At 32.9% G+C, this 17,548-nt stretch overlaps 1 protein-coding gene across 2 annotated transcripts in view; it reads right to left on the reverse strand.

Moving 5' to 3' along the window:
- The window catches only part of LOC126978629 (extracellular serine/threonine protein CG31145), a 135,602-nt gene that overhangs the window by 94,077 nt on the left and 23,977 nt on the right, over positions 1-17,548 (reverse strand). Inside the window, exon 1 of one of the 2 annotated variants that reach the window (XM_050827613.1) lies at positions 3,861-4,038. The exons of the other annotated variant lie outside the window; for it this stretch is intronic. Coding sequence (XP_050683570.1) covers positions 3,861-3,898 — 38 coding nt within the window. The 5' untranslated portion in view covers positions 3,899-4,038. Of the gene's footprint in view, positions 1-3,860; positions 4,039-17,548 lie in introns of those variants that run through there. 2 annotated transcript variants of the gene reach the window in all.

A 17,548-nucleotide genomic window follows, 5' to 3' on the forward strand; every position in this document is an offset into this window, starting at 1 on the left:
GTCAACGTTTAAGGACTATATTGCAGCCAATGGAGATCACTTCGAATAAGCTTTTTATATTTAAAATTGTTCTATATTTATGTCTTAAACTAATACATTGTAATGTTATTTGCAATAGTATTTTTTTTATTTGTTTCAGTATTTATGGCTAGACTAGGTATAGATATAGATGTCATACTGTCCAGCTTCTTTTCTATTAAGTTGTTAATTACAGTCGGTTCAGGAGACATACAGCAGCCAGCAATTAATTCCACTAAGTGGCTGGTATGTATGTTACAAGAAATTGTAAAATGTACAACTTTGACTGTATTAAGTATATTTTTTTATTTAAAGCACACCCAACAGATTAATAATAATAATGCCACCATAACCACCGGCGAATTTTATATTTATATTCATGATGTTGTTTTCTGTAAATATGTTATAATTATAGATATAGGAAATAAGATAAAGTTTATAGTAATAATAATAATATCCAAGCTCTGCTGGGACCGATCTATCATCACGGACAGAACTATCATTGCTAAAAAGCCTGGAATTGTGTTGGTAGATTGGTACGAGTATCGGGCATTTATTATTGATATCACCGTTGACCATGATAACCTTATGAAAGCGGAAATACACAAATTGTCAAAGTATCTAGTCTTATAGCAAAGAGCCTCGACCGTTATCTCAAGAGGCTCTCGCTTAATAACTGGATTAAGGGTTAGTTACAGAATGGTAATACAGAAAGCAGCTGTTTTGGGCACGGTAAGCATCGTGCGGACGTTCCTCAGTCGCCTGTTCTCAGTATACCGTTGAGACTCATGATATTATTTTTGAAGTCAAAACTTCTTTAGCGGCGTCACATATTGTCTACTGTGGCGACGCTTAGCACTTTTCTTGGGAAGGGTATAAAATTTTAAACTCGCGTCAGGACACCTGACCCTGATCGAAAATTCGTAAGACAATCGTTGAAATTATGGATTAAAGTTGATTTTTCTGATAAAAACTTTTTAATGTAAAATAATAATTGTAAAAGTTATGAAGTGCAAAATTTTTTATGTAACATAAATTATTGTCGTTTTTGTGTACGATAGCGCAATTAATAAATATTGTATTTAACCACATAAATGCAAGTACTTTGATACTGATAAATAAAGCAATCCGTGAGAAATTATTCCGCAACTATTCCAAAATATTCAAAACGCACAACGTTAATTTTCAAGTTTTTACTTCTGCCGGCACTCCCGGAGTGCAATCCGTTATTTCTATAAATAGGTATCATAGAAACAACTGTAGGAAATAAGATGAAATTATAAAAAAAAAACTATAATAATAATAACGATATAATATTTAATACAATATACCTAATTAAACATACATATAAACATCCATGATTTGGGAACAAACATCCATAGTCATCGTATAAATGATCACACCTACCGGGATTCGAACCCGGGAAACTCTAGCTCTGTAGGCAGGGTCACTTACCACTGTGATACGGGTCAGAGATATAGATTACGCAATATTGTTCAATAGTGGACTTAAAGTATTTGGCAAATTACTACGATATTTGAAAATAGCTGCACGTTAGTAATGGCATCTACAAACAATGTTTATGATACTTATTTAAAATTAGTTGAGTTTATCTGTAGTGTTTGCCAAATAACATTATGTTTGCGAGAGCGAAAGTTGAATAATCTTTGTACTGTCAGTTAAAAATATAAATGTTAACATGTTTACAACAGTACACTACAACAGAATTCATAGTAGCGGCGTAAACATTTTTATGATTTTTTTATGACGACAAGGGTCGAGACGAGCGGGACGTTCAGCTGATTGTAATTGATACGCTCTGCCCATTACATTGCAGTGCCACTCAGAATTCTTGAATAATCCAAAATATCTGTCCGGCACTGCAATTGCGCTCGTCACCTTGAGACATAAGATTACGTATAAGTCTTATTTGCCCAGTAATTTCACTAGCTTATAATACGAGTTGCGCCGGAGACTATATTCAGATAAATTGGGATGCATTTGTATGTATGTTTATTTTAAACATACACCATGCAAACAAAAATATTTACATACAATACTTAGTTAAATTCTGGAGGCGGTGCTAATAGACGCTCGGAGTTATGTATGTATGTCTATACATAACTTCCAAATCCTTTTTGAGCTCGTAAACAACATATATAGCCACGTGTATCAAAAAAGTCTAATTTAAATAATCTCAACCAACAGATCGGCGACATTTAAATATATTTACAGAGCCTTGACCCCATCGAACTTGCGATCCGGTGCGTAACACTCAATTGCCCCATCGTTGGGCAAGAAAGACTTCTTACTTTGTTTTCGCTTTTTACACCGCAGTTCGTGGCACTTTTATAGAAATTAACACGATTTCTTTTGACGTAATATTGCATAGACTTAGAAAATACTGACTTATAGACAAGCTGAATTGTCTTGCCTTGTATATTCCACCCATTGTAAAATACTCTATCGATTGAAAAGTGTGGCGGTTGAGTTTCTTGTATGTTCTTCTCATTAGTTCTACTTTTCCGAACATATGGTATATTTAGTAATCTAAAAAAAAAATAGCGACGATTCAAAAGCCTTATTGAATCAATTTTATTTGACTTTGACTTTGACATCCTGATGCTGCGTGTCAAATTTTGATTTGTCAATGTTTGCGGTTTTATATTCAAGATATTAAGGAGCTCATTCCAAGTGTGGCTGACTGTTTACGACTCGTCCATCTAAATCTGTTGCAGTAACAATAGATTCGCTTTCCTTTTCTATTTTGCTGTATTTCCGCTATAGATGTTCTTCTCTCTCTCACCTATATTGTAAGTCTGTAATATTGTGACCAGATTTTTTAAATTTTTTTTTAGCTTTTTTCGTGGTTTTGCTTAAGTAAATTATTATTACTTGGAAAAGATTACTTTTGAACGGTAGAGGAGAACAAACATATATGTCACCTGTCTCAAGTGATCACCTTAGCCCTCACTCTGTAGCTTTATGTAGTAAAAAGTGAAATCTGTTATTAAAACCAGTGCTTTCCTATCACTGATACTAAGGTATAACAATGATAGACAGACAGACACTTTGGGCTTAGAGATTGGGTACTATTCGATATTTTTTAGATGATGATTTATTATTCTTACAAATAACATATCGTTTTATTCAAAATAAGTAGGCATAATAAGTAGCAAAATAAATTTTAAGTATACGTAATGAACTCATTAACTATTTATAAATGGAATTGTAATATTAAATGAACTGTTCTCATATGAAGATTTGATATAAAATGCAACGAAAAAATTTTAAGTAATTGTGTATTTTGACAAATATCCGACACTCGTAGCGGCATTTTATGTGGTTAGTATCCGTTGATTTCAATAATATTAAAGACTAGCTGACCCGGCAAACGTTGTTTTGCCATATAAAGTATAATTCACGCGATAGTTTTATAAGTAATAAAATATTGCCTATATTATAGCCTGCACATCATTTTGTTCTATTATCAATAGTTTTTGCAGCGCACGCAAAAATAGGTTTTCGATTTTACACCTTGTGTTACAAAATAGCAATTTTATTACGGATCCCTAATTTTGAAAAAAAAATACATACATACAACATGGCCTATAGCCTTCCTCGATAAATGGACTACGCAACACTGAAAGAATCATTCAAATCGGACCAGTAGTACCAGAGATTAGCGCGTTCAAACAAACAAACAAACAAACAAACAAACACTGCAGCTTTATAATATTAGTATAGATATACTGTGGTAAATGTATAAATATTATATTAATTTTACTTTATAACGTTGAACTCTACAGCAAATTATCTCAACGGCCATAAACGAAACTTACTTATACATTAGCACCAAACAGAACTGTATAAAACGCATCACCGCTCACAAACACATTACACACAAACACTATAGTATTTATTACCAAACACTACATACACGTCATATTTACAGTAAATGAACAGAAAGGATATGTAGTGTAAACTGAGCCGCGGGCGTGCGATGTCTTGAGCCAAACTTGTTTAAAGAAAGATCTTGCGCCCACGCAACGTGCGCTATAAAGAGAACGAATGTCGCCGACGCAGCGCCCGCGCAAGGTTGCTGGAAAATCGTACACCAATTTTCATTCAGTTCTTCCGGCTTAACTCCTTCTGAACCAATCAATTCTTTGAATTGTTTTACTTTTGAATTTATACTTCTTTTGGCGCGTTAGGGAAAAATTATTAGAGTGAATTATTATTACACACGCGCACACCGTCACGCAATTTCGACACCCTGACGTTAGCTGGTCAACAAGACCATTTGTATCATACTTCAGTCTAATGGACGAGAATTAAATACATTTCTATATAAAATTCAGTTTATATACAAATTTAACAATTAAATTTTTTTTTCTCTCCAATTGTATAAAAATAATTTAATGATATTTAATTAGATGTTATTTAACTAAATTATATAATAATATATTTAATTATTTGTATTTAATACATTCTTTATTACAATATCGTTGTTTCTACAAACGTAAAATACTACGAAGAATAAATATTTTTAAGGAATTTTGTTTTATTACGCTAAAGAAGAATAACTTTTTTCATGAGAGTAAATGATAGAACGGGCAAAAGATTTACTTAGCGTTAAGAGGCATATTTTGCCAATAACATAACATATGATCTGAGCCTGAACGCAATACAAAACAACCTAAGGCGGGGCGTCTTCTGAATCGGGGTATTAAATCACACCCTGAGACTTAAGTTGGAATAACATTTGCCTTCTGTTCATGTCAATATCAAAGAGGATGTAAGTACTACATAATAAGAGGCGGGGCCGCCTAAGTAAAAAATTTAAATTTAGTTTAGTATGAAAAGTGTAGTCATTTGACATAAGTTTGAAATAGTAGTAATTAAAGTGGCGCGAGTGGCCACGAAGTATAATCCGGCTAAGTTTGAAAGCGAATAGCTGCATAAAACGTAGTGGATTTCGGCTATCTCCGTTTTCCAAAGATTATAACCGTCATCTTTCAATCTGTCAATCCGTCAATGACTGCACGTTTTATACGATCGAGTGAATCGTATTTTTCTTAGAGTTTCCCATGTTTTTTTTAATCTCATTCGCTCCAAGTCAATTTTAAAATGTTTATTTATGTTCTATACTCTATTAGTATCGCTAATTAACGGATTCGCTCTGACCTTGTTATTTACATTTAAAATAATCAAGAGTTTTTGATTATACCGGTTTCAGCCGCGATGTAACGAACTAATTTCTAACATGAATTGACTAAGAGCTGCCAACCCGTCTAATTTTTCATATAGCGCTTTAAAGCATCTTTTAAAAAAAAATAACTTCGGGAAGCTATTGTTTGTTCCCCGTTTTTCGAAAATCGAGTTTTCATCAGACCTCGACGACCTTTAAGGTCCTAAGAAGCTTCCCTGACTATTCCCGCGATGGTGTCCATACATCTGTATTTATGTATGTATATATGTAAACCTCTTATAACTTTTGAACGGCTCGCTTTTGGCGCCATTTGAAAGGTCTTGACCAAACTTAGATTTAAAATACAATTCGCACGGATTCAGACCGGTATATTTTCAGAAATCTCAAAAAAACGACGAGGATATTTTTCATATGTATTTTTTTTGGAATAGCCATTTAAAAAGGCTTTACCGATCTATTCCCAAAGCTTTTAACATTAAAAAACGTCCATCACCACCAAGCCGGTCAAAATCGGTTGATTCGTTCGTGAGTTATAATAGTTGACGAAAGAAGACCGAAAGGACAAAAGTGTGCTTACATTGTCTGTATGCACACTGTTGCCGTTCCGCTATCAGACTTGTTTGTCCTCCTATTCCATAAAAAAAAAGACTGCGAATAATATGTCCTTATATGTAAACAGAACGTTATTGAGCTTAGCCAAATCTTAAAGCAAAATAAAACAGCAACACAGACCGTATAAATTTATCATAAAACACACGTTTTTTACCCGTGATGTTTATCGCTGAAATTGCATTTCGAAACAGACGCACATAAAGTCGAATCGTAAACTATTTTTCATTAGATTGGATGAAAGATCATAAAAATAGTTTAATACAAAAATATGCACGAACAAGCTGAAGGTCGAGACTTACGGCAAGGCCAGAAGTGAAAGAACTGTTAAATTTGTAGAGACGGATCTGTATTTAATAAGAATGAAACGATTCATGACTATTGCTTCAACATGGTTTAATGAATGAAAGACTTTGCATAGTAAAAATTGTAATCTTCTATATATAATGAAAATGGTCTTTGTTTGAGGCTCAATCACGCCTAAACCACTGATCGTATCGACATGAAATTACCACCATTCGATGCGAAATTTATCCTAAATGGTTTATGGCTACTTATTTTTCGAAGTCCTTCATTCAATTTATTTCGCCTAGCGAAGCGGGCTGGTACGGCTATATATACAAGTATTATATAAATAATTGATGCATTCTTACACAAATTATCTAACCATAACCTAACTTGTAACTGTATTGTATTAATGTCATAAACTAAGGCAGAGATCTACAGAGCGTACCAAGAACTTGCTCAGACCTTACTTACGTTAAAGTCAGCTGAGTATACTTGAAAAACTCAAATTTGACAGCTGAAATAATGCTGAAAGGTCAAGTTCGCGTTTTACGACACTCAGCAAAGTTATACATAAGTAAAGTCTTAGTAAGCTATAGGTTAGCTATCTCAGCCTAAGCACTTGGCAAACAGGTTGTCAGCTTTAAGAGGATCCATTCAAATTCAAATTCAAATATTTTTATTCAAAATAGTATATAATATCAGTAATTGAATGTCAAAAACTAGACCCGTTCCGAAAAGTATGTCCCAGAACGTGAGAAGAATGGGCGCGAGATACTCAGCAGGCTTTTTTTTTATAAAAATATTTTATGGTTACAAGGTAAGATCGTACAATAAAATTTATTATTTAATAGCCTGAGGGTGGTTGCTCTATTACCAATCTGTGGTATCATTAAGAAAGTCATTTATGTTGAAGTAACCATTACCACATAAACGTTTTTTAATAATTCTTTTGAATTTCAGAATTCAATTGTTTTAAACGTTTTTCACAAAAGACTTATCCGAGTAGTAGGCTTTATAAGATTATGTCTGTTCCTGGTGTTAACATTGTGGTTATGATATATTCTAGCAAATTCACTTATGTGCCGTTGTACATACACAGTTAAAGTGTACTACTTAAATTTTGCTCTCAATGTCTCTTTAGGACCTACGTTATAAATAGCGATTTACTGGCCTTTTTCCAGTCAAAAGTTTTTGAAAATTTTCTCTTTCGATTTAAAAATTGTAACAAAATGATTTGGTAAAGAACACTTTAAAAAGATTTCTTTTACCTGTTCTGTGGTTAATATCATCATTATACAGTGTGTTTCTGTTTTGCATTTTTTGATATTTTTGTGTCTGTATATCCTATAGTACTTCAAAAAGTACTTAAAATGGTTCAATTATATTGCCCGCAAACAGAGACCTAGAATACAAATACGCCAAAACTAAGACCTAAAATCAAAACAGTCTGACATAGTATTTCCTTCATATTCTCTTATCAAAACTTCTTTCGGTTGGTAAGTTTTAGAAGTAAGAAATTGCCGGGAACCTAACCTTCTTTTCAGAGATTTTTCTGTATATGTCTGAATACTGCTTCATTAAACTCTGGTGTAAAATTTAAATCAACTGCTCTAGTTGGGAAGTAAATGTACCTGATGGATCGACTAAATATTCAAAATTAATACTCAGCCCAGATTTAACTCACCATACTACAAAAAAAGGGTTTAGTGATTATGGCAGGTAATTTTGGTATTTTGGTATTTTTTTATATTATACTGACTTGCCCTTTTACCCGATTCCGGCTTGACGTCGAATTCTGGGACATACTGTATACGATACACAATTTCATTAATATAAATAATGATATAAACTAATTATAATTATAATAAGAAATAAATTTTGGTTAAAAGTGTTTAATTAAAAATAAACTAAAAACCAACATCTTAAATTTCGCGTAGTGAAATACAATGCACGTGCCACTGTAAATCTGATCATTAGTTTCGCTGACAGCACAAACCCCGTAGTAATGATTTATTATTTTGGTTTGATTGCAAAAGTGTAGAATTGGCATTATTAGGCAGCAGTTTATTATTCATTATTATAAGCAGTATATGTGATAAGGATGATCGTTTTAGATGATGTGATTTTAATGGAACAAAAATTTTCTAATACCAATTATATTCTGTCCACCCGTCAAGAACTACATAGAAATCAGTTTAATAATTTCGGAAATGCACACTAATAATCAAAAGAGATATAGACTTACAGAAAACAATTAAAGAAATTGTTTATCGTTTTATACTCTATGCCCTAGTCTAGGGACTGGCGCCGGATTTCTAAAGTCTTCTCAAAACGTAATCCGTGATTCCTTCTAGAATACTGACGTCGTCTCTTTATTTTTCAACCAACTTTAATTAAAGGAGAAAGTGTCAGTTCATTTTTATGTTTTTGAATTTATACTTCTTCTGACGCGTCAGGGAAGAATTATCAGACTGATATTTTGCAATGTGCTCACGTCACCGTCACGCAAATTATCTGACGTTAGTTGGTCAACTAGACCATTTGTATCATACTTCAGGTACCAAGCCTCTTGTATTTGACTCATATGTCTACTGAACAACCAATTGACGAGAATTAAATAAATTTCAATTTATATACAAATTTTGAAATAAAAAAACATTCTCTAATTAATCTACAAATAAAAATTATTAATATTTAATTACACGTTATTTAACTAGATTATGCGGAGTAATAATATTTTCAATTGTTGTATTTAATACATTCTTTATTACAATATTGATTTTTATACAAACTTAAATAGCACTGGGAATATTTTTTATGGATTTTTATTTTATTATGCCATCCTTTTTTTATACATTTGCAACATCATAATATCTCCGCGCTTTAAGAACGATTTGAAAAAGCTTTCCATCTTAAAGGCTATATTTCCAGATTAGTCTATGGTTTAATATGTCTGAATAGCACATCAAAATAATAAACAATTATAACCTTTTATTCAAAAAATATTGAAACATAATAAAATTTAAAAAATAATAATTCGCAATTATATAAATTAATTGAGTTGTGTATATACCAGGTAATATTTATTAGTTAATCTTAAAATTTAATAATGTTATATTATGATGTTATATAATGCTAAAATCTTAAAATATAAATATAAAGTTAATTAGAATGTCATTTTATCATTATTGTTTTAATTTTTTATAGGATCTCCAACGAGTAAAGGACTTCTCCAGATTTTTCCGAGTCTTCCTGTCTAGAGCCGTTTTTTTCTAGTTTATTCCTAACCGAGAAAAAATACTTACTCCCTTATTCATAATAGTCTGCTAACTTAAAGCATTGCTAATTCTCACTCTGTCTTCTTCTATTGACCTAAGTCAGAATGAGAAAAAACACTCCTTAGCGGCTGTTTAAAGTTAGCGGACTAAATGTATATTATCGAACTAAATATCCAAAGCTTAGGTAACTTATAATACGTGTTGTTAGTTCTTCAAGCTATTCGATTTTATTTAATCTATTCAGATAAAATATTTATATAATTCAATTCTACGCTTATGCAATCAAAATTAATTAATGCATTAACAAAGGCTATAGTCAGGGTTGCCACACGCATTCAATATATAAATCTATTGAATTTTGGTTTACTCTACAATTTGTAACACTTATAAAGTCACTGGCTTAAAATATAAGTACTAGGTTATAGATGACCGGACAGCATGAAAATGAGTCACCAATTTTTATTGGTCAATGTTATTTATACGTAAGCAGTATTCAAATTAAATAAAAGAATATTGTAAATATAGTTATTAGATTGTTTTGTTTGAATAAATAATAAAATTATTACTAATACTGAATTGTAACAATTAATATTCATTTAAAAATAAATTAAAGTTTAAAAAAAAAGTTAATGCCAAGCGAGGCTGACTGTTTACGACCTAGATAGAGTCTCTTGCTGTTAGACAACCGATACAAACAGGCCAGGAATATTAGTTAAGTGTGCGTGACATTCTTCGTCTTACATACGCGATTTGTATGAAACTTTGTGTTGAGATTGAGCAAAAGAGATACAGTACGGTACCTAAGAGATGGCAAAAGTAAACGAGGAAGACAGCATACAAGGTGGGAAGATGAAATATGAAAGTGACAGTAGGACCGAACTGGAGAAGAATTGCCCAAAGCAGAAAACAAAGAAATAATAGATATTTTATTGTTTATACTTTATAGCTTTCGGTTCTTGATTTTTCAAATGTTAATTGTTTTTTAGTACGGTTTAAATGGCTTTATTATTATTATCATTATTAAATATGTTAGTGTGTGCGAATTTCCCAAATTAGAGGTTAGTTCTAAATACAATTTTTTTCGACGTTTTCACAGCTATCGTAGTATATCTAGACGTATAAATGGTCTAAGTCTTACGACGTGTCAATCAAAATCATAAACTGTACCCGTGACGTCACAAGTGTTCTTATACGATTTAAAATGTCATTGACGGCTCAATTTAGTAATCTCTTGGTAACATAGTCTTTATTAAATAAGAATTAACCACGGACCTGTATAAATACCATTAGACAGGCTGTTCCTTATGTTTGACAGCAATTATAAATATATTGCAAATATTTGAAGCGCCATTCGCGAGCATCCAGAGAACTAATTTTGACATGCAATAAAAATGGCTGCGAAGGAACGTACAATACTCTGAAGTATTTTTGCATTTTGAATTAATTTCGTTCGTTTTCCGTGTTATTTTATACTTCAAGAATCAATGTAATAGAGTATTTTTTTTTTTTTGTAAATAGTTTCCCACCATCTATCGATGTTTGCTGAGATTGTCATCACTATTTTTAGTACCACAGACTTTCGCTACATTTTCTATCTAACTGCATCTCCGTTACAGACGTTCTCCCCTCATGCACGCTTTGTTTTTCCTCGCGCTAATAAGTCAAAAAATAAAGTACTCTAAAATTCTTCTTCTTACATTAACTGACTTCTTAGCACATTTACATGTAAGCTACGCGCATAAAAATATACTATTTACTACACAATGTCATAAAACAGGATTCTTTCTAAACGCAACTCAAATTACCTCACGTCTGGGAGATTTTTGATACCCTTTTTTATTAATATGTATCTTTATTTAGCCTCTCAGAAACGAGTCATACTCTACTTCTTCCAGAAAAAGTTTGCAGATTGGCAACCCTAGCTTTGGTCGGATTTGAAGCCGTCAGCGAAACTATGCGTATCTAATGTGTCGATTTATAGTGCAAATATAGCAAAAATCGCAATATTCGTACTAGAAAATATCGACAAACAGCATTAAAATTACTTTAAAAATATATCACGTATGTCGTACCACAATTGTATGTTTAATAAGGAAACAAACAATTCTACGGTTCATTTGATGTTAAGTAAACTCACCTAGAATGCTGGTATGTTTTGTTGCAACATAATAAAGTATTCATTACTTATATGTACGTACGGCCTTTGAAGCAGTGTAAGGTTTTTTGAAGGCTCATGTAAATAATTATGTTAATTTATGTATCTATTTAAAAATATGAGTATTAATAACAAGTCGACTTAAACAAGCTTAATATTGTGTATAAATATTGATCGACCATAAAACGCGTCTGAAATCTATTTCGAATACGAAACAAAAAATATATAAGTGAAATTATTACAATAATTATCAACTGAGTCCTGTGATTGAGTATTCCTTCTAATTTATCTAAGTACTAATATAATTTTATTATAAACTTACAACGTACAGTCATTAAAACATATATTAAAATCTAATAAACGTATTTATATAAGCACTGTTTTATTGCATTCCGTGATAGCACTAAAGATGTTTCCAGAAACAATTTACACGGAACAAATAAAACAGACACACATCACGAAACAGTTAAGTTAATAATATTAATGTTTGATCAAACGATGAGTTCTGACGCAACGTCAACAGTTCACTTGCAATATTGAGACGAGTCGCGAAAGTTGTACAACAAGTTTGGTAGACACGCTTTTTGATATCGTTATGGTTGTCACAAAATTTGCATCGATTTTATCACAGTGCCCCCCGCACTTCAGCCACAATACAGTAATAGCGCCCGAATTGACGCACGCACACTTAAACACAATTAACACGGCCGCTAAGCAATCTTGGGAAGACAAAACTATTGAGTGCCACGCCGTACGCGCCACCGAGGCTGGTCGCTGTCCGAGTTAAATTAGCTACGCCGCTCCGTCCACATCGTTCTTTTTGTATGTACCAACCCTAGCGCTCTGACCAGACGTAGGTATGAAATTCTAGGAGACCGCTGTGTTACGCTACTGTTCTGTTACTTATATTGTACTTCAGCCAATGCTATTTATATAAGCTTTTGAATTGAAAACGTCACGTTCGGGTAAATTTGGCTCATAACGCGAAGCAAAATTTTGATAATGATTCTTGAGAGAAAAATGTTTATTTGTAAGGTATACGTAAAATAAAAAAATATCATAAGAAAGGGACAAAAAACTCTGGAATATAAATTAAATATGTTACTGTTACTGTTTAGGTTAAACTTATTTCTCCTATCGGAAGATTTTGTTATTTTTTTTAAATAATATCCCTTACTAATGTGTTTAAATAAACAAAATTGATTTGTACCAAAAATTTCTGGACGGTTCTCCTTAGATCGGTTTTAGGGCAAACCCGTTTAGGCTAGACTGAACTGGTTGTGTCTAAACTTGTTTGTATTAGTTTAGACTCAACTAGCTAACATCGGGTTTGGCTGGTGACATATTCATATCACAAAGTGGTTCAAAATCAGTTTGTTTTGTGGTTTAATGGTTGGATGGATGATTTTAGGATGACTATTTTTAATTTTTGCACATACAATAACTCATTCAAGAACTGTGCCGTAGGCGATCTCAGCTTTTATTTTAATATCAATTTCTATGTTTTATTTCATTTTGAAAGTCTTGTTGTATTAAACTATTTTACACTTTTTTAACGTTTATAATGAATATGTATTCAACAATCGCGAAATACGTTGGATGAGGGCAGCGCAGGACCGATCGTCGTGGAAATCTTTGGGGAAGGCTGTTGTCCAGCAGTGGACGTCTTCCGGCTGACAATGATTATGAAACAAAAACAATTTACAGAAGAATAAATAGGTTTTTCTATTGTAAACGAAATTCTGCACTCGACGTCGGAATAAAATATACCCTAGGTTCTTTTGTCAATGGTTACTTTATACATTCACCTTCTAGAGTCTCTACCTCTTAAACTATGTATATATTAGGTAAAAGAACCACAATTATAGACTTTCTTTCTTACTTGTCCTCAGCTCAATTTGTTTTTTTCTAAGCAAAGTTTTTACCAAAAAAAATTACAAATTATCAAAATATAAAATTTTATAATGCAACCCTAGAATAAAAGACTCCTAAAAGTCGATTTGGTACGCTATCAATAGAACGAATGAACTGGGAATAATGAATTAACTTTGATAACAAATACTTAAACGATTATCTTTGTTACGTCATTTAATTACATTCTTATTTTTGAGGACTTAGTCTATGAGCTAGAACGTAACGAGGCCATAGACACAATTAACCGTTGGAATCTTTAACAAAATAATGGAGTAAATTATTGATAATTTGCAAGATAAATATTGTTCAAGTTCAATTATTGAAAATAGAATTTTGAATCATTTATTGAATGTCAAAATTTACCAGCATTCGAATCAAATTTATACCTCAGATCTAAGTACAACGGGCGCAAGAAACTCTGCAGGGTTCTTGTTTTTTTTAATAATATTTGTTACAATAATTTTTTATGAGGGTGGTCGCTCCATTCCCAATCTTAGGTTTGATTAGAAAAGTTTATGTTATACTAACCTTTACTACATAAACGTCTTTAATAATTCTTTTGAATTTCGTAATAGGTACATTTGTTAAAAGCATATACATCACCCAACAAAAGACTTACTAACTCGACTTAACCGAGTAGTAGACATAACAAGTAAGTAAGTTTAAGTTTACTCCTTGTGTTAACATTATGATTATCACAGTTTCTAGAAATTTCGCTAACATGAATACATAACATACACTTACAATATACAAGCGTTCAAACAAACAAAAAGGTAGGTACGAGATGGAAGAACATCTGTAACGGAGATACAGCGAGATAGAAAAGATCAGCGAATCTATTGTTACTGTAACCAGCTTTGGTTGCCAAGTCGTAAACAGTCAGCCACGCTTGCCAATGAGTTCTTAAGTAACTTAACTTACCAGTATTTATAAATTATTTGAATAAAATATACTTTTTGCCGACAACTTAATTAAATGACGAAATTTTATTTTTGACGAAATATGAAAAAATATCAAAATCTTATAATGATAATAATTTTACCGATAGATTTGTCAATGGAGCCTTAGGTTAATAGGGCCTACTCAGTCCTGTCTATAGTCAACGCGAAAATGGTCGAGAAGCATATTGTTACATCCAACGAATACCTCCTATTGACGACAAGCAACAGAAAGCGATAACATTGAACGAAAAATAGTGTGTAGAAATTCTATAAAAATTCTTCCAGGAAATACGTGCTTCTGAGTAATCCTTACAAATTTGTGAAATTTATCATTTAGATTCTCCATTACATGCGCGAGGTTGCTATTGCGATGTTACTAGATCGCATTAGGACTTGATAAAAATCCACCCTCTTCAAATAGTAATAATCGATAAACAAAAACTAATCTCATAAGACATAGAATTTGTGCAATATTTTACACTGAAATTAGTTACTAACTTAACGATGTTAAAATTAAAGAAGTAATTAGCTTTGCTTAGAATGTTACGAGTACTTAAAAGTAGCTAATAAGTAATAACACAGTAAGTAAAAAACAAGTCAAAGTTACAGATTTTGTAAAAGGATTGACGTTTGAGCCCATTTGGACAAGATATCCAAATACTAATACTACTAGTAATTCACCAGTGGGAGGCTCCTTTGCACAGGAAGCCGGCTAGATTATGGGTACCACAACGACGCCTATTTCTGCCGTGAAGCAGTAATATGTAAATATTACCGTGTTTCGGTCTGAAGGGCACCGTAGCTAGTGAAATTACTGGGCAAATGAGACTTAACATCTTAATATCTCAAGGTGACGAGCGCAATTGTAGTGCCGCTCAGAATTTTTGGGTTTTTCAAGAATCCTGGCCTGCATTGTAATGGGTAGGGCGTATCAATTACCATCAGCTGAACTTAAGCTTAATTTCATAAAAAAAAAAACAAATGTCTTTCAAAAACTAAAACTCTCATGATTACTTTCCTGCCTGAGTAAGGCTTTAAGAATCAGAATATCTCACAGCAATGAAATTCTATTTTTTTTTATGGAAAAAGGGGGACAAATGAGTCTACGTGTCACCTGGTGTTAAGTGATCACCGCCACCCACATTCTCTTGCAACACCAGAGGAATTAGAAGAGCGTTGCCGGCCTTTAAGGAAGGTGTACTGATGGATGCATAAAACAGCTTCTTAAATAACATATGACCTCGTGAATAGGTCAGCTCTAGGCCTATTACCGTTACCTAAATAGTAAAGAGTGACGGACAGACACGAGAGCCTTCTAATGTAGTTGCAGTCCAATTCAGTATGTCGTAAATAAATAAAATACGATTGCTTCTGGTTTTCGGTCACGCGGTGGAGATAAATATTTTGGATCCTAATTGGATTTTTATTTAAACAACATCTACGACATAGCCACATTCCATTCCCCCTTTACCACCCTCGTGCTCGCCTGTTGCGTCAGTACGGTTTGCAGTCTCATTACCGTTAGGTACATGTCGTGTGATTTTCGTTCGACATTCAACGACTTCCTTCATGGTGTCGAATAAAGTGGGAGGCTCCTTGGCACAGGATGCCGGCTAGAGTATGGGTACCACATCGGCGCCTTTTCTGCGGTGAAGCAGTAATGTGTATGCAGTATTGTGTTTAAGTCTAAAGGGGCGCCCTAGCTAGTGAAACTACTGGGCAAACGAGACTCTCTCAAACGACGAGCGAAATTATAGTATCTTTCGAATTTTGGTTCTTCAAGAATCCTGAGGGGCACTGCATTGTAAAGGGCAGGGCGTATCCTTTACCATCAACTAAACGTCCTGCTCGTCTCGTCCCTTATTTTCATCAAAAAAAGGTTTATTACTTCAGTCACTTTGTTATAGTGTGCGTGCGTTTGTTGCAAATAAAGGCTAACTGTGAGCCACTATTTATTTCGACGTCTTCACAGCTGTCATAGTCGATCTAGACGTATACAAACTAACGGCCGTTCCCAATATACTATCTACAGATAGAGATAAATTACTACCTCCTACTGTCAGTAAGTAGCTGTCAATAATCTGAAGCTGTCCCAATATACCCGATAAGTCAATCTTATCGCCTTATATTGCGACATGTGAATTGCAATTTCCATAGAAACTTCTACCGCTGGTAAGCTATATGTCGTCCCATTGATAGACAGCGTGTACGGATAAGGTGAGTTTCCATCGATAAGTTTATTGGGCCAACGATAGTTACGATTTTTATCTCAAGTAAGAGATAGACTAAATATTAGGAACGGCCATAAGAGATTTACAATATAAGGTCCTTTGTTAAAATAAGACTACAATTCTGTTATTACTTCAAACAATAGTAGTTTTAAGAAACTGTGGTCATTCTTTGTAGACTACGAGTATCAAACACAGTCGTACCTAAGTATATTATGCAAACTATAAAATTTATAATGGTAGTTAAGATCAATCAAATGTTTATATATACCTTGTTATAATGCCTTACGTTAGTTCCTACATAGTTACGCAACAAGTTAATTAATATATTATCGGAAATAATACAACTTTCAAATAAATTAACTATTTAATACATTTTTTTATTAAATAATCATATTATTCGCATTTTATGATTATTATAAACTATTTTCTCCTATTTACTTTGGTTTTATTATTATTCATCATTTATTTTTGCTTATTTAGACAAAAAAGGATGATAATGTCGTAGTAACGCGCCATAGACTTTGGCACAAAGATACTAAGACCGGGTATCGGGCATAAAATAATAATAAGAGTAGTTTAAAAAAAACAATCCAACACGCTTTGGTAGAAATTTAGGGTTCCGTAGCAAAATGGCAAATAGCGGAACCCTTATAGGTTCGTCATGTCTGTCTGTCCGTCCGTGTACGTCACAGTCACTTTTTAACAAAACTATGAGAATTATACTGTTGAAACTTGGTAATTAGATGTATTCTGTGAACCGCATTAACATTTTCAAAAAAAAATAGAAAAATATACAATAAATTTTGGGGGTTCCCCATATTTAGAACTGAAACTCAAAAATTTAAGGTGATTTTGATTTTAGATTCGATCTCGGAGGGAAACTCCAAGCATAGCCAGAGGGC

Source organism: Leptidea sinapis, chromosome Z (genome assembly GCF_905404315.1).
Source record: "Leptidea sinapis chromosome Z, ilLepSina1.1, whole genome shotgun sequence".
In the NCBI taxonomy this organism is placed as follows: Eukaryota; Metazoa; Arthropoda; class Insecta; order Lepidoptera; family Pieridae; genus Leptidea; species Leptidea sinapis.